General features: G+C 37.8%; 2 protein-coding genes across 4 annotated transcripts; one reads left to right on the forward strand and one right to left on the reverse strand.

The window, feature by feature from the left end:
- Window positions 1-566: 566 nt before the first annotated feature.
- LOC114538356 (protocadherin-23-like) lies at window positions 567-22,592 on the reverse strand. Of its 3 annotated transcripts, XM_028559526.1 has the most exons (20): window positions 22,508-22,592; window positions 13,639-13,728; window positions 13,227-13,371; window positions 11,917-12,025; window positions 10,442-10,575; window positions 8,542-8,754; window positions 7,014-8,258; window positions 6,634-6,896; window positions 6,254-6,491; window positions 5,885-6,181; window positions 5,497-5,799; window positions 5,084-5,395; window positions 4,659-4,903; window positions 4,224-4,380; window positions 3,798-4,106; window positions 3,657-3,720; window positions 3,413-3,570; window positions 2,985-3,334; window positions 2,453-2,605; window positions 567-2,295 (listed from the first exon to the last, which is right to left on the reverse strand). In XM_028559526.1, exons 4-20 carry the CDS (start codon window positions 11,949-11,951, stop codon window positions 1,738-1,740), a joined length of 5,034 nt encoding a protein of 1,677 aa, XP_028415327.1. In that variant the 5' UTR covers window positions 11,952-12,025; window positions 13,227-13,371; window positions 13,639-13,728; window positions 22,508-22,592; the 3' UTR covers window positions 567-1,737. The 3 variants fall into 3 exon arrangements, with proteins under 3 accessions (XP_028415327.1, XP_028415335.1, XP_028415344.1); XM_028559534.1 differs by lacking the exon at window positions 13,639-13,728 and having other exon boundaries at window positions 22,508-22,569; XM_028559543.1 differs by lacking the exons at window positions 11,917-12,025; window positions 22,508-22,592 and having other exon boundaries at window positions 13,639-14,087.
- LOC114532970 lies at window positions 14,154-22,907 on the forward strand. The gene is made up of 13 exons (XM_028554556.1): window positions 14,154-14,183; window positions 14,523-15,593; window positions 15,698-15,932; window positions 16,240-16,542; window positions 16,834-17,130; window positions 17,231-18,178; window positions 18,385-19,020; window positions 19,093-19,484; window positions 19,761-19,853; window positions 20,273-20,455; window positions 20,574-20,658; window positions 21,294-22,120; window positions 22,565-22,907. The coding sequence occupies exons 1-13, from the start codon at window positions 14,154-14,156 to the stop codon at window positions 22,718-22,720; spliced, it is 5,256 nt and encodes a 1,751-aa protein (XP_028410357.1). The 3' UTR covers window positions 22,721-22,907.
- Window positions 22,908-22,934: the final 27 nt, after the last annotated feature.

Below are 22,934 nucleotides of genomic sequence, written 5' to 3' on the forward strand. Positions count from 1 at the left end.
GCACATACTGTATAACCCATCTGCTCAAGAGCTTTTTCAAATGTCAGAATCAAAATCTTCACAGCCTGAATAAAAGCTTTGAAAACCCACTCAAATAGATTAATTTTGATAATAATGAGGAATATGGGCGTGTACTGTGGACTCATCTATTGAAGTCTTCTGATGTTTTCAAGATTTTTTTAAACATTTTTTAAAAATTTCTAAACAATAAGTGTTCCCTTTTTAGGAGCAGATTCTCTTAGTGTCTTGCTAGGGTTGTTAAAATAATTTTATAACCTTTGAAAATGTAAAGTTGGATATCGCAAATAAGCTAATGTATGTCGGCAAGTCATTTTTAGTTTTGAGTATTTTACAGATCAGGTTTGAAATTATCCTGCTGTGTTCCTCGCGCCGTGTAAACTGCAGTGTACTGGACACTGGCATGCTCTAGACACTTTGTTTATCGGATTAGCGTAAGGTATAGCTGTTGTATGTTGATTTTGTATCAATTTTTCTTTTTTGACTGTTGCGACAAAGTTTACATTGCGAAACGCGAGAAATAGCGTGTGAAGGTGCGAACGCAACCCAGTTTGTCTCCGATAATATGCAGCTATGATGCACACAATGCTATTTAAGGTAGCGCTGTGTTGTCTATCGCGCGCAAAGATCGATATTGCTGACAGTAATTTTGATGAGAAAAACAGCGTAGTTATGCTTTGTGTTTAAAGTAATACTTGTGATAAAACGACCGTGATACCATCTTAATTAATCGTATATCTGTTTAATGATTTAGCTGAAATGCGCAAACCCGTGCAAAATACAATTTATCACATTTTGCGTCAATCCGGCTGTGCGCACGGGCGATAAAGTGCCTACTGCAAAATCTGAAGTGCTTCTCCTCTTGGCGAAGCGGAAACATTCGGCGCAATTAATTCCCAATAAAAATGTTATGAGACCTTTGTTTTTAGGAAAACGATCTTGCGTATTACTTTAGCAATCTAAACATACAGAGGTCACAACAGCAGACTACATAGAATGCTTTAAACGCAATGATAATCGACACATGCCAAAGACAATAATTTATGATGTACGCGCAGAAAATGATTACAGCAACTCTTAATCACAATACCTCGCCTAATAACATTAACCGCAGGACGTTGCGTCATTTCAAACCACTAGCGCAAATATTGTTAGAAATTTAAACGCGCAAGATTTTAGACTTGTATAGCTTTATTGATGTCTATTTTCAAATTTATGCCAACAAAATGACATAATTGTTATTTATTTTGCACGCATGTGTAGAGCGACTTGTCAATTCAAATATGAAATATGTTTAACATGCATAATTATTTTTTCTGAATGACTGATAAAAAGATTTTATGTACAAATCATGATAAAAGTCACAGCTTATGTAAGTCAGTATATGAAAACTGAGTGCGTCTACCTACATTGGGGCTGGAGTTGATATGATCACAATCGCCCCGTCACTGTCGTAAAAATACTTGGAAAATAAATATATACAAATGTTTGAAATTGCACAGCAGTGTTGCATGGATTCTCTGTCGTTGCGTCATATGAAAAAACCATTCGCCAAAAGTAAAATAAAGTATCCGCGCGCAGGCTCGTTTTAAAATTTCTAAAGTTGAAGATTATGTGTTTCATTCCTTGTCGTTGCGTCATATGAAAAAACCGTTTGTCAAAAGTAAAATAAAGTACCACGTTCCGTGCGCAGGCTCATATTAAAATGTTGTCAAAAAATCAGCAAGAGCTGTGGCCATTGAGATCTTCAGATGGAACGTCGTCTATTGCTGGTATGGAATACAGTTCGTTGATATGAACAACAGTCCCACTTGATTCATCTGTTTCGCTACCCCCTGAAGTAGCGAGAGGGTTCACTGTACCCACATTCTCATAGGTGGGGCCAGACTTGGCCTCAGGTTGGAATGTACTGAGGATTTTTGACGAGTCATCTACATCAATTTCCTCGTGAATGGGAAGAAAAACGTCATCATTCTCTTTCTTGGAAGGGCTTCGCACGGAAAGGTTAACAACTGGATTCAGAGAATCATCATCTCCGTCCATATTATAAACTGGATTAGAGCGAGACTTCTTACGTGAAGTTTTCTTTGCTGGTTCATCTTCTTTCTCAGCTTCTTCCCGAACTTTTTCATACAAATCATCGATAGTTTCATAAACTGGAGCAGGATCCGTCGTCTCGTAGTGATTGAAAGTTCTTCGTTTCGTTGTCTCCTCGTCATCTCCCTCGCTGGCTTTACTGACGCTACCCTTGGACTTGTACGCCGGGTTATGAAACACCTGGGATGATAACCACAATAACGTTGATTATTTCGTTATATACTAACCATTACAATACTAGCTAGGTGACTAACAAGAGTTTTAGGATATGAATTTTAAAACTTTTGTGAGCTATTCTAACATAAAAAAGCTGTAAAAATATTTGAAAAATGACGACCTTAATGTCTTGACGTTTCTCGATCAAGACAGGATTTGATGTTTCGCTGTGAGATAAATTTTGATTTCTTTCATCAATTGGCGTTTCGTACATCGAGTCAACCGTGGCCGTGTCGCTGTCCCGCGCGAAATGAACAACAGAACTTTCATCCTTCTGTCAAAAGATAAAGCAACTTTTGAAGTAAAAATCTTTCTAAGAACAGTGTGAAAGCATGGGCATTAGCATGGGCTGTAAAATCTAACAACTAATGCAAAGTTTCAATGATAAAAATACATTCGTGCGTTAAGTGTTAAATGGTGCATTACATAATTACATTACATGTTATTATTACAGCGTGAAAATTCTGTCTACCTTCGTGAAAATTCTGTCTATATACCTTCGTGAAAATTCTGTCTACCTTGGTGCTAGCCTGCTAGGATATTACCAGAAAATCCAGTGGGGAAAATGAAGAAGTAAATGTGTAGTTTGGTGAATGAAGGTTTTCAAATTTTCCTAATCCATTAATTATAAGGAGTGAAGGAACTCCACGTACCTTTTGACTTTTTCGTCTTCTCCAGAAAACCAGCAGAGCCGCAATAAAAGCAACAACAAACACTGGGGCAATGATGTAAACAATGAACAGGTGAGAACCATTTTCATCTTCACCACTTCCTGTGTCGGCTGACGCATTGGATTCCTCACTAAAACATTTTACATCGGTGCCTTTCAATAAATCACACGCTTTTGAAGCCGGAATGAGCTCATAGCCTGGTTTCTCGGCTACTGCAAAGATAATGTTGGTTGATTGTTTTGAATCTCCTTCAGGGGAATAAAGAAACAGCTCCACATGAACATCACTGTATGTATTGGTATCACGTCTTCTTCTGGATGCCTTGTTTTTTTCTAGAAAGGATTTAAGTATAAATGCATTAGCATAATGTTATTACAGCTTAATAATAAGAAAATCATCTCTCGTCTTACCGTTTAAATCTCGCAGAAATTCTGAAAGCGTCTGGGAGGTTTTCTTAACAATCAGATCTTCTATATAATTTTCCAACTTTCGTATAAAGCCAGGTTTTTCAAAGACAGAAAATGGAAGATCGACTGTAGAATTGATGCGATATTTCTCTCCAACACATCTGCAACATATATTGAAAATACTTGTTTGAAATAACATGTATAAAATAACCGAGACACTATGACACATGGCAATATAAAAACATACCTTTCAGTTGCTTTTACTTGACGTAAACAAAATATTGGTTGAGGACAAAACATACACAGGCTTTCTGGATGGCGACAGGCATAATAATTTTGTTAGTGGTATAATCAAATAAGCAGATATAAAAATTAATGTACACCTCACCTATCTTTATAAAAAATGTCTTTGTAAACACTGGGGCATTCGGGGGAATACTGCTAATGATGACGGGGAACGGGTTGGGTGTGATGGATGAGTAATTTTCATCAGCCAAGTTGCTTCCAAGCTTTAGCTTTAAGATATCACCAACAACTTCAAATGGTTGTTCGTCTTCTTTCTCTTCAAGGATTTCATATTTGGGGTTTTGTTTTTGGAGTGATGGTGTAGGGAAAAGCTGTCCTATTATAGTTCCATCTGTCGCATTCTCTAAGATTGTGTTCGAGCTGAGATGAAGATCAATCTTGTTTTCATTCGCTGGAAACAAAAGATCGTTGCATCATGGATGAAAAACAATGAAAAACGTTCATGAAAAGAAGGCTTATGAGGCATTGACGCAAGTTTGAACACAGGAACAAAAATACTGCTACATACACGTGATAACGATTGTGCATTTGTGTATTGAAGATTTCGACGGCACTTTTTTGATCTGATATTCTGTAGTTCCAGGTTTTCTTTCCAGAACTACACCATCATCTTCAACACGCACTCCAAAAACGATCGAGCCGTTGAATTCCTCAACAGTAAGTGGCTTTATGAAAGAACAGCAGAATTATTTAAACATTGGTTGTGAAACCAGGGAGCATTGTGGCAGCGTCTTTAAACAACTTTAGCATAACAACTGGCTAAAATATGTAAAAATACTTCTAAACGTTTTAACCATCGTAGTAAAAGATAGCTACTATCCAGACGAAGACACTTTAGTCGAGAGTTTGATAAGTAATTTTGTTTACTTCCGGTAGTTGTTACACCACATGTTTGCCGTGATCCTGGGGAATAGAATAAGGTGATTGAACCAATCAGACGTACCTTTTCCAGATAGATAATTCCATTCAGGGTGATATCGAATGGCCAGGTATAATTCTCTTTCTCGAAGCTATAATTCACAAGCTGTTTTCGTGGATCAAAAGGTACGCTTGAGTTCTGTTTCGACTTGTAATACTTTTCGTTGTCAGGATCATAATTCTGGATCTTTCCAAGCGCTGAGCGCCGAGAAAACAGAGGAAACACAAAGAATGGATTGTCACAGATTATCTCTGGCGCTTCATTGACGTCTGAAGTGAAAATGGTAAAAATCAGTTCAGGCACAGTATGTAAAACTATAGTTAAAACTATCAATAGAACCTTTTTCTTTGTCAGTATTAAACAATGAGGGACAACTAACTGCAAGCAACTGCAAACGATTTTAAATTGACAGGGCTAGCCATCTGCATACCAAATACAGTTTATTTTACCTATCACAAAAATCTTGAACTGTTTTTCTGTTGTGAATTGAGGTTGCTCGTGATCCAGGACAATATCATCGCATTTGATATAGACACTTTCATCTCTTGACGTTTCGAAGTTTAGTGGATGCGCTGTTTTTAACGCAGGTGGACTCACGTCATTATTTATATAAAACATTGCTCCTTCACTCATGATGGTGCAATTGTGCCTTTGCCCCAGATCAGGATCTGAAATTTCTAGAATTCCCACCAAAGTATCGTTCAGGTTTTCTCGGATTTCCAAGTTTTTCAGAATGATGTCTGTAGGCGGTTCATTGACATCTTGAAAGAAAAAAGATTATTCACGTTTGACGTACATCACGTTTCATACATGCATCACGAACAGCTTCCCTTCCCCCTGGTTAAAAATGCCTGAAGGTTACCTGCAACGGGCACAGTGATCCAACGAGTCACACTTGCCCCATGCTGATCTTCACAACTCATTTGAATCAGCAGAGACTTGGAAGAGTCAAGACTTTCGTAGTCAGTTTCAGTGGATCCAGCTAAAAGATTTCCAGATTTCAATTTAACTCGGTTATTGCTAGAGTTTAATAATCTACACGAAGCTCTCGAGCCACTGTCTTCGTCAACCACATCAACAGAACTGATGAAGACATTAACACGACTGTTTTCATGAAGTGTTGAATTTGGATGTAGTCGGATGTCACTTGGTGGGTCGTTCATGTCTAAAATTAAGCAATAATTATCCTCGCTTAGACGTTTTACAACTATATACAATGTAAATACAATTCAGTTTAATCTGAAACAAACCTTCAACAGTGATCTGAAATTCCTTTTCTAAGAATAAACCGCCATTGTCAGTAACACGAAGAAGGACTGTGATACTTGGTGTACGCTCGAAATCAATCATCCCAATATGAACGAGTTGGTCCTTGTTCGCTCCACTGATACGAAATGATGAACCGGGTTCTCTCACGGTGTAAGTAAATGATTGGTTTGTTCCTTCAGGATCTTTGGCAGATAACGTGGAGATGAAGATTTCGTTTGATGTGCTTTCTCGAACACTTGTGTTTGAAAGGATAAGAGATTGAGGTGCCTCGTTCACGTCTGAGGGGAAAATTATGAAGGTGTATCAATTATAACTGTGAGTCATAAAGAGTTAGAAATACCATAATTTACCTGTGATTTCAATAAGGAACGACTTTGAGATACCAAGGTCACTATCCTTACACGAAACAGTGATGTTATACAAATTTTTTGTCTCAAAATCAAGGATCTTGCCGCTTCCTTTCACAATTAGAAAATTTCTTTGATTTCGTTGGGAAATATGAAAGGCATCTTCATCGCCACGGGGAGAGTTCACCAAGGAACAGGTGTGAGTTTGCTTTAAACCATTCTTGTTATCAGGATCTTTCACCTGCAAGAAATGAAAAGGAATGCATCTTCATCAAACGTCTCTCCTGCCATAGGTCGTTGCAGGAGCAATTTAAAACTATCAGTCAAAAATGATGTATATGTATTACTCATATAACGACAATTATACCATAAAGTAACATTACCAAGAATTCTCCAACCACAGTCCCCAAAGCCGAATTCTCAGGTACTTTATTTTCGGATATCGTGATATCAGTAGATTTTTCATTCACATTCAGAACTTCAATTCTAAATCTTTTCCGCGTTATTCCTCCTGGATCTGTCACGCCGACCCAAATAACATGTTCTTCCTCTCGCTCGTAATCCAACGATCCATTTACAACCAACGGTATGGAGCAAGTTTGAAGAGACTTCCCATTTTCAAGATGAATACCACAAGTTGCAGCGCCTAGAAAAATGGGTTAGAACCTGTTAAATTAACAAGGCTCTTCGGACTTTGTATTAATTGGTTCCTGCATTTGTTAGTAGGAATAATTCATACAAGGAAAGACAATATTAGAATTACCTTTCAATGCAAACACTCCGAGAACATCTTTGTCTGTTCCACTTAAATCAAACGACAGTGTGTCGTTATCATCATCTTTCGCAATTATCTCGCCAACCACGTAATCTTTCGGAGAATTCTCAGGCACACGATGATTGGTCAAGTTGATATTCTTCGGAGAATCGTTCATATCAAGTACACTAATAAACATACTCTGCACCTGCGACGACTTTCTAGGAATTTCATAATCAGTGCACCTTACTTGAATTCTATGAATTTTCTGAGACTCGTGATCTAAGCTTTTTGCTACAATTACGCTGTTTCCACGAAGCGAAAAAAAGCCGTTATCCGAGTCGACCAACTCCCAGGAGAAGTTCGAGGTCCTCTTTGGATGGATATCGTCATCTTCAGCGGTCAGATTACCAACAGTGAAGTTTATTGCAACATTCTCTGAAACCTCACTGTTTGACAGTTCTAAATTGTACGGTGGATCATTCACGTTCAACACGGTTATACTGAGGGCATTTTGAGAGCGCATGATTGGTGAACCAGTATCACTGACATTCACGATCACTGGATACTTGTTATTGCGCGTCAAATCAGGGTTCCAAACTAAACGTGACTTCACCAATAACTTATTGCCTTGTATAAGAAAATAATGGTTTCCCTCTGCATTCCAAATGGTGTATGTCAGAGGGTCGTTTTGAGGATCTGTGGCTGATAATGTACCAACAACTGTGAAGAATTTCAGTTTTTCATTAATCATGTTACTTGATATCGTGACATTCAAGGGTGGGTCGTTAATTCTTCTGCAATAATAAGGATTGTTCCCTGGATTCCAGTCCCAAAAAACATTGCCTGAATTAGCATCAACAGTACAAACAGTGTTTTGATTTGGCTTAGCAAAGTCAACAGTGTTAAAATTCTGTGCAAACTGTTCTCCTCCTTGCGGTTGACTGATCTCCGCTAGTTTATAATAAACAGGACAAGTAAGAGCACACGACATCAAGTATTCTCGCCCTCCTGGGCAGTCGATGCTCGCGGGCCTACATGCGGCACCAAATTCATCATGATATGCGTTGGAAGGGCATTGTGGTGCCGTCAATGGGCCGCATGATTTGGGATCACATTTAGTAGAGCTAGATGAAGTATATCCTGGGAGACAAACACAGCGATAGCTGCCGTCTGTGTTAACGCAGTTTGAGTTGATACACTGAGCTGAACCATCACTACACTCGTTGATGTCCACACACGATTTCTTATCCACTGGAATGAAAATTAAAGAATTCATAATGAAAAACCTAAACTGAATAGCTCTTTCATTATTGAACTGTCTTAAGAACAGGAATTCCAAGAGAATCCAGTAAGAATCGTCTCTTGATCCAGTGTTACTACAGGAGGAAACCTAAACTAAACTAACTTTATTTATACTGCATAGCTCTATCAGTTCTAAACTGTTCTTCCTAGAGGTCCAGTAAGGATCATCTCTTCTTGATCCAGTGTTACTACAGAAAAAACCCTAAAGATCCTGAAATCCTCTTTTATTCACCTCCGAGTTTATAGCCCTTGTCACAAAGGCACGTTCCAGTTTTGCTGTCGCAGAAGTCATCACAGCCTCCATTTACCTTACCACACTGTTGAGAATCGTCATAATTGCTGGGACAGCTTGATCCACCAAACGTCGGAAGGGTCACGATTTTACGACTTCGTGTCTGTCTACCAATTTTACATTTCTCGCTGCATGTACCCCAGGAGGACCAGCCTGATAAAATATATATATTATATTCATCTTCTTGCAACTGCAAAAACCTCTGTAAACTACCCGGAGTGTGCTGTATGTTTACACGAGTAAATTTGGATTCAAATTTGCTGCGATTTTCTGCCTTTGATAGATGTGAATGAGTGGGCAGTTAGGAAAACGTCGATGTCCCAGTGCCAATATTTCCACATCCGTAACTTATCTCCCTCGTTCACATCATTTAAAGGAAGGAAAAAGACACGAAAAATCGCAGTCAGAATTGCAAATGAAATCGGGTCTTAATAGCTACTTTCACTGAGGGTTTTGTTCTTAAAACCAACCAAATGTTGCTGTGTTCGCTTTGCCTAATTTGCATACAGACGACATGCAGGGAGCTTACCTGACCATAAAATGTGACTTAACGACCGACGAAATATACACATAACTTCTCGACCTTTCCACGAATAGGTTTTCGAGAGAAAAAATGACCTGTCATCAAGTAACTTCCTACGAATTTCCAATTAACCAGAATCACTAGTTTTAGTTGGGAAAAAAACGACGCCGGAGGAACAAACTAAAATATACGACGGCAATTTTAACTCGATTTTAATTCACTCTCATTCTCTAAAACAGGAACCGACGATTAATAATACTGGACTGGCTAACAATCTCATCATGCAGATCATCCATCTTAGGATTAATAGAAAGCTTATAAAGGCGTCTTTCATTGTTAATCAGTGTCATCCAACGAGGAATTACTCGAGAAAACTAAAACGCGTAGACCGCCTCAAATAATGCTTTCTGCCCGCAGTCAGTTTTCATGTAAAATTACTTCGTGTAATGAAAAAAAAATTGAGGAATTTCTGAAATTTGGCAGCGCCTGAAAAGATAAGTGGCAATATACAAACAGTGTCTGCGAATTTTGAGACAAATCATCGTCAAATATTGTATTTGAAAGATCAGTAACGCAAGCATTAACGTTTTCTTTGATACCATTGTTATGAATATTTTCAGTTGAGAGTCACAGCATGTACTCTGATATATTCGCTCTATCTTAAGAGATAAATCACCACCAGACTAGAATTATACCAAATATATCAATGGCACGACCATTTGAACCCGGGATAGTAATCAGTTTGAAAGTTGATAACAAATCCACCTTGAAATCAGTGAAAGTTCAAAGCCAGTTCTCAATAGTTTTGAGTATAAAGGATAATTTATACTACGTAAGCCGAACTGACATTGTCAGATAATTATCTACGCGAACCCTGTTGAAAAGGGAAGAATTTAGCTGGTTTAATCGTTTGTTTTTTTTTCCGGTTTACCCTGAATTAACCAGCCCTTACCTGTAACATCTTCCGCGTACATTACGGAGAACGCCTCGTGTACGAAATATCGAAAGTTATACGAATGATATTCACCTAATCGCGGTCCTTGCATTTTATAGTTAAAATTTTAGCGGGGTTTATGTGTTACTGGGTGGGAATGGATATGAATTCATTCAAATACGTTTATATAAGATCAGGGAAACCAAACTATATTTTAATTCATGAATGTCTCGAAATAATCTAATAAACGCGTACATCGTTAGATTATACCCGATTCCCAAAAATAAATAAAATTAAACCGTTGGATTGTGAAAGACTTGGATTATGAGATATTTAACAGTGATCTCACACGTGCAGTAACTGATAAGAAAGAAATGACTTACTTGAAACTTTACAGTCAACTGGTGGTGGCGGCGGTGCTCTCCGTCTACGACGTCGTCGCCAGGAAGAAACAGAACAGAAGAGAAACAAACCAAGCAAAACAACAAGGGAGAATCGTTTACAGTACATCACCAAACTGTAAACAACAAAGAACTCAAAATATTTATCACTTTACACGCACGGTAAAGATGATATACGTCCGTCAGATTAGGTTAAATTTATCGTCTGTCGTTTCATGCAGAGACAGTGACTACGAGGAATTTTGATACGGTAAGTGACTTTTTTTGTTAGTTTGTTGACAGACTGCTATTATTTTTGTATTCTAATGAGCTGGGAAGTGGGAACCCACGCAGCTTTGGCATATTAAAGTTGTTATGTGGAAGAGTATTGTGTCGCCTGTATTGAACGCAGTCTGATTAGAAGACTAAAATTTCCTGTGGGAACATTGAAAGGGTATCAATACACAACCGACAGCTCTTTTAGAGTTCTATTAGCCATGATACGTGAATGATAATCTGATATTTAAAAATTCACGAAGGATCAGCTGACAGTTTTATTCTAATCCACAGCTCATAATTTCTTATTTTCATAAACCATTAATTTTTTAATTCAATATTTGTTAGTTTATTGCCAATTTCAATCATCCTTTTCATTCAATGCGTTTTACTGAAATATTTCAACAACTATAGAAACAAAGTATGTCCTGTGGAATTTTATAAACATTTCCCGTCTTATCTTAGAGTATAAATAAATTTTGCTTTAATTTTGAGTATAATTTGAACAGATGTGTACATTAACTTGTCATAAACTGCTTTTAACGCCGGTGGCAATACAGATGTTATCTCAATGCTGAAAATTGCTGGAAACAGGACAGGTTTCGACTTGAAACTCTAAAAAAACCGCGAATATGCGAAAAACTGCGGCCAAGGTCATGAATACGCCCGAAATGCAGCATTGACTTGTGAAATTTTTAGGAAAGAATCTACCAAAAATTTAATGCATATTTCCAGGAACGAAACACCATCATCATTGCATCTGAAACCGCCGCCCTTTTCATTAATTATCATGCAGCAAGGGTTACAGAAACGTTTGATCAGATCAAGAGATAACTTTCACAGATCTCTCATTACAAGAATGATGGAGTGTCAACACCTTCGAGTTTGTTTTTCGCTTTAAAATAGCGAGGAATTGGAGGAAAATAGTACTTAAAATACGGTGAAGGCGAACTAAAGGTGAAAAATAACTACGTAAAATTTCGTAAAACTCATTTGGGGGTTGCTCTTTGGACTCTGGCTCGTGTTTTTAGTATTTATTAGAGAGTTTCATATGACAACATATTTTCCAAACGGATTGCGATATCAAATTTCATTTTTTTTTCATCGTGTTGGACTTCACTTCCGCGATGCTTTAAAATCTATATGAGTATAAACACAAGCGGTTCTCAATATGTAAGAAAGGATTCATGGCGTCTACTCACGCAGCAGAAATATGTAAATATCTGCTTTTGTTCATCGTTTTGTTTTCCGTTCAACTTGAAGGATTCGTTTGGACACGGCATCGCACTTCATCGAAACGAAATACCAAACCTGCAGCAAATTGTAAACCTCACAGTAAGTGATAATTCTTTCTCTCCTTTTCCTCTTTTCAAAAATTAAAACAGGTCTAACGCTTTACACATGAAGTAGAGAAGCATATTAAAGAAATATCTTAAAAATCGTTGAATTACCCTCGAGTTTTTCTAGAGAAACAAAGCATGCCTAATACAGGTTTAAAGTCTAAATCCATTAACATAGTTTTGTTTATATCACGATATCACAAGTAATATACGCGTCTGTCTGAAGAAATGGTTGAACAATAAAAAGCATATATGCAGTCTTCTACAAGTCTACAACTGCGGTGGTCGAAATGATGGGCGATTAAGATAATCGTATGTTCTATAGTCGTATGGATTTGTGAAATATTTCAGCGAACCAAATACAATATTTACTGTTTACAAATTAAATTTTACAAAAGAAAATTTATGTAGCTAGATCAACTATATGTTTACAGTTCGGGCTGATTTTATAAAGATCATTACTCTTGTTTGTCATATCCACGGTATTTCGTGGATATAACTAAGCCGCTGGTATTGAAAAGCGAAACAATAGCATTTTCCAATAATGCATTGAATGTTTACTCAGCGATTTATCAACTTTTTTAAAAGTCCATGCCCTGACGAACTCTGTACCCAATTTCCGGGCATGCCAATTTAATTTAAAGCTTATCAAAGATATGAAAAATAGGAACTTATCATTCGTACGATCATCGTGAACAAAAAACAGAAATTTCTTAAAACCGGAGGAGAAGCGATCCAGATTTTTTTTATGGTCATATGATGTTTAGACTTTAGAAAATAGACTTCACGGATTAAGCACCGTTGACTTTATCGGACGAATTTGAGACGCTGTTCCAATTCGTTTGGTTCAGGTCTTTATACAATAAAAAAGTGCATGGATCAAAATTCACTATTTTTTAGCAGGATCCCAAATTCGTTTTTGTCCATGAATTCATCCGGTGTCGTGCAGAAATTGCGTTAATTACGATTTTGATAATTAAGTTACAAGAAACGTCATGACTCATGCAGTTTCAATTTCGGTTTCCTGACAAATACTACCAGAAAGTTGCAAAGAGGAATAGCAAAATGCTATGGTTACTTTGTTGAAAATTTTTAAATGTAATCAAAGGAAATGTGGCATTGTCTCTGCCAAGTTACTGAAGTTAGCTTTACGAAAATAATAAATACATCACCTCAAGGTCAATTGTGCCGTATTTTCTAACGAATGCGGAATTCTTGTGACACTCCCGTGATACGACACTTGTCAGAATTGCGCAGTAGGATTTCATTGTTATCTGATCTTTAATATTCTGTACTAGCAATGAACCAATGATTTTCCTAGGAAATACAGTTCAGAACAGGTTATTAGCTCAGCTGCGTTTCCCAGATCAATAGGAGATCTTACTGGACCTCTAGGAAGAACTGATAGAACTATCCAGTATTAATAGAGTTAGTTTAAGTTTAGGTTTCCTCCTGTAGTAACACTGGATCAATAAGAGATGATCCTTACTGGACCTTTAGGACTATCCAGCAAGTATTAATAGCGTTAGCTTAGTTTAGGTTTCCTCCTGTAGTAACACTGGATCAATAAGAGATTATGCTTACCTGGGAGGAACAGTTTAGAACTGATAGAGCTATCTACATTTTTAGACTGGACTTCATGGAGTGAGTGCTCGCCATTTTGTGGGCCCAAACCTACACGTAGCAAAACACGTGTTGTGAAACATAATAACCATTGTGTCAAAGAGACGAGAAAAATTGTTTGTCCAGAGAATGGTGGGTGCAGTTACCAATGTGATCCAAAAGAGAAGAAATGTACATGTCCATCTGGTCACAAATTAGTTGATGGTAAGCTTTCTCCTTAATCTAATTTTATTGTACAAAATATGATTCTGTTTGATTAGAATGCCTAGTAACGACCACGATATTAGAGACCAGAGCCCAACGAAGTTAAACGTTTAATATTTGTCATCGTTTAATATCGTGAATGATTTGCGAGAGAACTTTCGTCCTTTGCTCCCGTTGTAATATTCACACGGACACACTTGAGCTTTTCTTTCATGATTAACTTCATATCAATTTAGAGAAAAATTGTAAAGATATTGACGAATGTAAAAAAAATGGAGGAAGAGGACCCTGCGGTCAAAAGTGTGAGAACCTTCCTTATAGTTATGTGTGTTCATGTAATCCTGGGTACGTTTTAAGCGATTCGACGGCATGTACCGCCATTGATTGTTTAATGCCGCAGTTCTCCAAGTGCCCGCAAACACAAATCAAAGTCTCAGGTGATCGGAATCTACCCTCGTGCAAAAGCATTATAACATCTTGTCCAAACGGCACAAAATATAACTCTCAGTGTACACTGTCCTGTCCTAACTACTACAAACTTGCGTTGAAAAAAACAGCAACAAAATGGTCAGATTATTCTGGATTTCAATTCCGAAAGGTAACTAGTAGAATAATCTGTCACAAGTCAAAGGTGAATCAAGCAATATGGCATACACAGCTACACAAGTACTACTGCAGGCGCGGCAACGACCCACCGCATTCCATCAAGACTCGCAGGCGATATTGTAAAGGAAGGATTACCTCCGGGTACAGTTGTGGGGATGTTGAGCAGTAATGATTCTCAGAAAGGTCAAAACATGATTTATTTTGTTGAAACTTATACATCATTATTCCGTTGCAAAGGTTCAGCATTAGAAACAACAGTAATGCTCACGTGGAAGCCACGTGAACGAAACTTGTACCCAGTGCGAATCAGAGCTCGAGACAACGGTTCCCCACCAATGTGGACAGAAAAAGTATTCAACATCAGCGTGAAAAATGTTAATGACCTCCCACGTAGTATTGAGATTTCCAAGAATTGGGTGTACGAAAACGCAAGTTCAGGCACAGTTGTGGGGGAGCTAACTGGCATTGACGATGATTTAGGAGAATATAGAACTTCGAATTTCTCTTGGAAATTATTAGAGGATAAAACTGGAAATTTTATCATCACTCATAACAAAGTCGCTGTGCGGAAAGAACTGAATTATGATACCATACAATTATGCTATATTAAGGTAGCTTGCTCTGATCAGTTGTCAGGAACGGGGACAGAAGAAATACCGATTTATATTATTAATCTTATTGACCCACCAACATTAGATTTACGAGGTCATAGAATTGCAGAGAATTCTAAATACGGTACAGTGATCACACAGATAACATCAAGATCAGAAAGCAGCGAGAATCTGCACTTCATGATCAGCGAATCTAGCCCAAAGTCAAGCTCTAAGTTAGGTCTTAGTTCCCCCACGATGTGCGAGCGTCACAGGAACGCCACTAAGTTTAATATTACTTGCCACACGAATATAACGGTCAACGGAGAACTGGACTATGAGGAGACTAGTGATTACACGTTGCAGATTTATGTCAGAAATAATGACAGCAGTAATTTCATAAAGTGGAATATTAGCGTTGGGAATGTGAACGAAAAGCCTGAAAAATTGGAAGTAAATAAAGAAGTGGAAGTACCGGAAGATATCCCGAGTGGAATTGACATCGCTTTTTTTATGGTTGGTAAAATTAACTAGCATTTGTTGATCTAATTCAAAATATCTTAGATAGTAGTTTATAATAGCACCAAGCGCCAACAACTTAAGTCCCTTCTATTTTTCAGATCTCTGATCCAGACAACAGGAACGAGAGAGCCCAGAATCATGTGTGTCATATTGTCAATAGCGCTGGACAAGGACAGTATTTTCTGATCAATAAGAAAAGAAATTCTTTACAAGTTCGAGAAAATAAATCATTGAATTATGAAATGCAACAATCCTATCTCGTGACTGTACAGTGTACTGACAGTGGAACTCCTCCACTAAGCATAGAGAAAAACTTTACAATCAATGTGACAGGTATGTGACATTGAACTCTTTCCCCTCGAAAGAAATAAAGTAGTGGTGATAGACCTTTACTGTTTATTCGCATTTCACCTTTTACTTGATTTTTCATGCTCTTTCATTTTATTTCATTCATTGTCACAATGACCGGCATCATGCGGTGAAGACAGTCACAGGTTTGCATCTACGTTTCACGAGTTTTTGAAGGAATTCAACAAGTGAAAAACTCGTGTTAAAATCATAAAGATATAGCAAACATGTGCCTAATCGTCATGCTAAAACAGGCAATTATTTAAGAGCACTGCGTATTTACATTCAACAGACACAGATGAACCAATAGAGACCATGACTCTTTCCAACAACAAAGTGAAAGAAAACGTAAAGATTGGTGAAACAATTGGAATATTGGATGCTTACGATCCTGACATACATCTTCCAATGACAAGGACATTTTCACTCGTTGATACTCAACACCCAGCATTCGCATTACGAGGAAATGACAATGAACAATTGACTGTGAATGGAACATTAAATTTTGAAAAGGATCCAGACTATTATATTACGATCAGAGTCACAGATGCCAAAGAACGGACTCTACAAGTGGCGTTTATCATCCATGTCGAAGGTAAGTTTTATCTTAGCTTTCTCGATCGTTCTGCGTTAGAGAATTAGCGGCGGTCTTTAGATTTGAAGCTCACACAGACAGACAGACACACGCATTCAATCGCTTCATGTCCCTCGATATATCCGATGACAGGATTCAAATTTTGGAAAGGAATTTGTGAAACAGTATATTGTAATCAGACCTAAAGTATGAATTTGAATACAAGTGCATTTCCGTACATATTCAGTAGACCTGACGGGGATCTCTTGCACGGTGAAAAAAATTAGTTCTGTCTGCTCTGCTTTTTTTCAGACGAGCCAGAAGCGCCAACAGACATCGAGCTCTACAGAGATTTTATGGATGAAAACCAAGTTCCTGGCTCATTCATAAGCAATATCACAGTGATAGACGAAGATCAGAACACTGTCACAGTCTGTACTTTAATGAATGACGGAGGAAGAAGAGTGACTTTGAACGAAACAAATTTGCTGGCGGGAGAGACAAATGCAGATTATGAACAGGATTTATCACATATGTTTACGATTTCACTTGAGTGCTGTGACCAAACGGATTTATGCATTCAAAAGGACTTTAATATTTCCATAAAGGGTAAGATGAGGTTAACCTAGTATTAGAGAGGTTAAGGCTAAAACTGTTTAATTAAAAAAAGTCTTCAACAGAGCTAAGACGGTCCTTTTTCACTTTATAGATGTCAACGAGCCGCCTACAGATGTCACGATTGACAATCTTCTCGTTTCGGAAAATGAAAAAGATATTCTCATTGGAAAAGTAACTATTTTTGATCCAGACCACATCTCAGATAACCACTGTGCTTTAACAACGGACAACAAAACAGAACAACAGTATTTGGAAATATTAAACAAAACACTTCGTTTGATCAAGGAGCTGGACTTTGAGGAAAAACAAACGATGATGTTTACTATCGTTTGCACAGATAATAATAACTCAACATCTTTTACAAAACAATTTGATTTAACCGTCAGGGATGTCAATGAGGCCCCAAACTCAGGATGTGAAAATCCTTTGTTTGTTTCACCTGGAACATCCTTTGGTACTGTTATTGGTAGCCTCAATGTAACCGATCCTGATAATGAAAATACCAAAGATATCTGTCGCCCAAAACAGAGACTAACATATACATTAATTTCTGAAAATATACCATTCAAAATAGTAGATGGCTATTTGTTTAAAAGCGGCCATGTTGACATTAATACAACATACACCATTCAGATTTTCATTGAAGACGATGGAGAAATATTGGCAAACGATTTAACTAGAATAAAGGGGAAAAAGAGATCAACTATTTTCAACTGCACTGTCATTTCTCGTCCGTTGATTGGCCCGCAGATTATGCTATCATCCAATGAGATTCAAGCAGGTTCTCGAAATGCTACCATAATTGGATATTTGGAAATGCATGTCAAAGAAACACACATCATGGAATATAAACTAATGAAAGACGAATGTAAAAGTTATCCGTTTGTTATCGAGGGTAATAAACTGATGTTAATGTTATCTGAAACGATGTCATATGAGAGGTACATTATTCCAGAGTATGTTTTGGTGATGGTTAGAGCAAAAGATAGCAACTCATCTGGTTATGTCACGGATACGCAGTTTGCAATATCTATCAAAGGTAAGACGGAAATTAGGAACTTGACTAAAGATTAGAACTTGGGAGGACATGCATACGAAAATGAGTAGAATTTTTCTAGATAGCTCCATAGCAAATATCAATCCCGAGGCAACGAGGTGTAGGACACACTCGAGAGAGAGAGACACTGTTATTCAACAAACAAATTATTGAAGCAATATACACAATATTTTTTTATTTTTATCTAGACGATGTTGAAGAACACAAGCTGATATGTTTCTCAAGCGATCCTGTACGACTTTCCGACATTGCCACTACTAAACTAGGTCCAGTTATCATTTATCATGGCAACAACACAAATTTCGTTTGCCCCTCGAAAGACCATTTCTCATCACCACCGGATGTATATGAATGCGAAGTGAAACTAAACATGACTGCAAGTTCCAAAGATTTCATCAACGTCAACTTTACGAATGCACTTTCAATCGACAAAGACATGTTCCTATGGGTTAGGATATCCGTCAGCGAAGAAGTAAAAGGCTTAGATAAGCTTGCGTTGGATCTACGTTGCTTCAAACCAGATCGTCTGTTTTCATTCGTGGAAGGAAGTATCGAAGTGGGAATAGCTTTTGAAGGAGTGTGTGAAAACGATATTCAACCACGAAATGAGAGTTTATGTAAAGATAATAAAACATGCCATGATGACTCGCTGTGTACGAAAGTTGTAAACGCTGAGCAAAGATGTGTGGCGAACGAGGACCAGTTGCTTGTATTATTAACTGCGACCCCAGATATAGCATTGCTTTGTGAATTTGAAACTTGCCTTCAGGAAACACTTCATGATCCTGAAAATGTCTGTTTATCGGGTTGGAATAGTACAGAAAGTATGCACGTTTATATCTGTATTGCTTTAATTTAACTGCTTGCAATTTTAAATTCAATTAATTTGCTCTTAGATAAAGGAAGAGAGAAGCGAGCGTCGGACAATCCCTTCTACATTGACACGTTGAATATCGCTCATCTAGCAACACAAAAGAAGATCATTTTAAGCATCGCTGTTTGGAAAACAAACGATAACGGCGAACTTAAACTCGTGCCAAGACGTTCACTGCCACGACTTAAAAATACTGGCAACGTCAGGTTTATCTCCACTGAAGATAAATGCAAATTGTTGGAGATTGAACGTAAAGAATGCGTCACAAGTCGTGAAGAAAATCTTGGTAAGAGAACATCGACGCCTTTGGATCGAACGATGCAAGTAGCCGTGGGGACAGGTTCAGCCATAATTTTGACTGTTATCTTGATTGTCTTCGTACATTGTTGCAGAAAACAACGACGGCGGGCAAAGGTATGAATTATTAAACCAGCTTTAAGGCACGTTCAGATAAAGATATTGTCTCGACATTGTTCATCTTTGTTGAACTGCATGCAGTATTGAATCGATTATATCTTTTGTTATTCTTTATATGAAATAGTCGAAATTTTGTGATTATGTTTAGTAATAAGAATTCGTTAGCTCTGACATAAATTTTACACCGAAATATCTCCCGTCATTGCGAATCACCTGTTAACTAAATCATACAGTACAAGAAGTTATAAACAACCCCCTTTTGCTCATTTCTAGGACAAACGGAACGAGAATCTTGAAAATAGGGTGAATCCGGCGTTTGACAACATGGAGTTACCAGCAATACCAGAAGAGGATGGTAACGACGAGGTATTGTATAAGACAAAGCTTTGCTATAACAGTTTATTCGTGAAAGTTGTAGGAAATCTAGCATATATGCAGTGATGAGGTTGATGCGTGAAAACATCCTTCGTTAGAGGGAGCAAGGTTTTGTATCGCATGTATTGCATGTTCGAAAGGCAACTTATCCACCGTTTAACCTGAACGCCTTTCAAACAACCAGCCTTACTCACACTCAGGGGCACCCCCCACCCCCCGCTGACATTGTGACAGGTGGTACTGGGTTACAATGATACCAGTAGCAGACTCAAGAATGAACCTGACCTGACCTGACCTGACCTGACCGATAACAGACAAACATCATCCGACACGTCAATCAAGGGAGTATATATAGCTCACTGAGATATAGGATGATATCTTAACACCTTGAAATATCGATTGATTTCTAGAACAGCAAAAAGACGGACGAAGGAAAATATTCCTTTCAGAATCCTGGCTTTGTGCCACCTTCACAAACAGAGTCAAATGGCAGCATGAATATTTACGAGGCAAGCTCGTCTATGGCTACTGGAACTTATGAGAGGCCAGAACAAGAGGTGTTCAAAAATGACGGCAAATCTAAACTGGCAGAGGTACTAAGATATCTTTATATTCAGAAGTAAAACGATGAAGAATTGATATCATGAAGAAAAAGTATTATTTGCGCATGCAGACACGTTTAATTGCAAGATTCATTTATTCATTTTGTAGTCATTTTCGAGTCCTTTATACGCAGCAAATGATGTTATCCCGGTCCAGAATCCTCAAGAAAATACTTCTGAAGAACGTTACGCATGTTAGTTCATCAGTTTATTAATCATTACTACAATTCATCTTGCAATGGTCTCTGAGTAGCGATGAAAAGATCTGCTTTTTTCTCAATCGTTTTACAGCAAGGCTGACGAGGCAGTGAAAAAGAAAGGGGGTAGAAGGAAGGGGGGATAGAAGGAAGGGGAGAAGGAAGGGCTAGAAGGAAGGGGGAGAAGAAGGGCTAGAAGGAAAGGGCTAGAAGGAAGGGGAGAAGAAGGGGAGAAGGAAGGGGGAGAAGGAAGGGTAGAAGGAAGGGGAGAGAATGAGGGGGGAGAAGGAAGGGGGGAGAAGGAAAGGGCTAGAAGGAAGGGGGTAGAAGGAAGGGGGTAGAAAGGAAGGGGGAGAAGGAAGGGAGGAGAAGGAGGGGAGAAGGAAGGGGGGGAAGGGAAGGGGAGAAGGAAGGGGAGAAAAAAGGGGGGAAGAAGGGGGAGAAGGAAGGGAGGAAAAGAAGGGGGGAGAAGGAAGAGGGAGAAGGGGAAGTGTGGCCTGAAATGGGCCTTTGCTCGTATGACCATTTCTCCTGAGTCCTAGCTGCACTCTTACTGCCCTTGATGCACTGTATTACAGCAGATAGATAATACTGGATGTTACAATCGGCTAAATTTGAGTTGTGTTTTTTAGCTGTAAATCTTTCCAAAAATGAGAAGACATCAACAGAAGCAACAGAGTCAGGATATGAGACAATACCTTGTTTACAAGAAAAGAAAGTTGAAAAGAAAGTTGAAAAGAAAGGATGGTTTAGATTCTCTTCAAAAAAACGCAGTAATGATCAAGATGCTGGCCAAAACAAAAAAATGGCAGATAATTATGCACGTGTAAATAAAAACAATCAAGTTTGGGAGATGGAAGTGAAAAATGATGAGTCACATTATGAGACAGTGACTTTACCTGATGACACTGAAATAGAAAGATGGAAACTTTCGCTTGCTCAAAGAAAATCAAGCAATGGTGAAGAACAAATTAAGAACAAGGAAATGCAAAATAATACAGAAGTAAGTGGAAAAATATCGGACAGAAAGGAAGGTAAACATGCATATGAGGATGTTCCAGCCATCCAGGAAGAGAGTAAAAGAAAGGGTTTGTTCAGATTTTCAAAAGCATTTAAAAACAATGATATTAAAGATCCGAAAAAGGAAAATAAAATGGATCGTAAAAACAGTACAAACTCTCAGAGTGCAGTGTGTGCCAGTCAAAATGAAATGTTGAATCCAAGAGATAAAGTTAAACAAGATGATCCAGCCAATAAGTATCCTTATTATGCAGAGGTGCTCACAAGAAAAGACAGTGAAAAAAAGGAGTCATCTGTAGTGCAAGGACATAACCAAAGTACCCAAAAAGGGGATGAGAAAGCACCATATTATCATGTTCTTGAAGAAAATAGTGAGGGTGCAAAATCAGACAATAAAGATGGTGAACAAAATTCCCATCCTTACTTTATACTTGAACAGGTAAGTCTGAATATAATTTGGTTTGTTGTTCTGCCTTTTAAACCAAAATATACCCCACTTTCCTATCATTTTCTTTTCATTGCACGGCTGTGGTTATCCTGACAATATTTCCTTTTAAGAAATATTAAACCAGGCTTAAACAAACGACGCAGATAAAAGTTTGATAAACACAACGTGTTTATTAAACAACTTTGTTGTAGTCTAACCATGTAGCTAGTCGCTACCATGTAGAAATTTGTTATTAAAATCATTTCTTGTTGATGTAAAGAAACAGTTGTGGACACTTGGTTGTAAAATATTAAAATAAGAAAGTAAAAATGAATCCGAACAAACGTAAAAGTTTTTTAATAAAAGGTCAAATGTCAGGCCTGTCTTAAATAAAATTACCTTTTCTAGGATCACGTTGAATATTTCAGTGATATTTTACTTGCTTTTTTCTTGTAGAGTGACTCAAGCAAAGAGAAAAAGCTATACCAATCGTTACACAGAGAACTTGAATCACCACAGCCAAAACATGTTTATGAACGGTACATACGACCTGAGAAGACAGTTTCAGTTGTTTCAGTATCGAGCTGTGAAGAAAATGAGGCCGATGTGTAATAACTGGATGGGGACGTAATAATATAACCCAATTATATTTTTAACGTTCGATAATAAATCGATATTAATTTGGTTTGAATATATTCGGTTTGAATGATCAATTAATTGATTTCAGAAATGTTTATGTGAACAGTATAATGATTTGTTGTTCCAATTAAGTTAATCGTTCTGAACAAAATATGGCAACATTTTTAATTTGGTGTTTATTTTAATT

Source organism: Dendronephthya gigantea, unplaced genomic scaffold, assembly GCF_004324835.1.
Source record: "Dendronephthya gigantea isolate DGI-Jeju-01 unplaced genomic scaffold, DenGig_1.0 000002F, whole genome shotgun sequence".
Classification (NCBI taxonomy): domain Eukaryota; kingdom Metazoa; phylum Cnidaria; class Anthozoa; order Malacalcyonacea; family Nephtheidae; genus Dendronephthya; species Dendronephthya gigantea.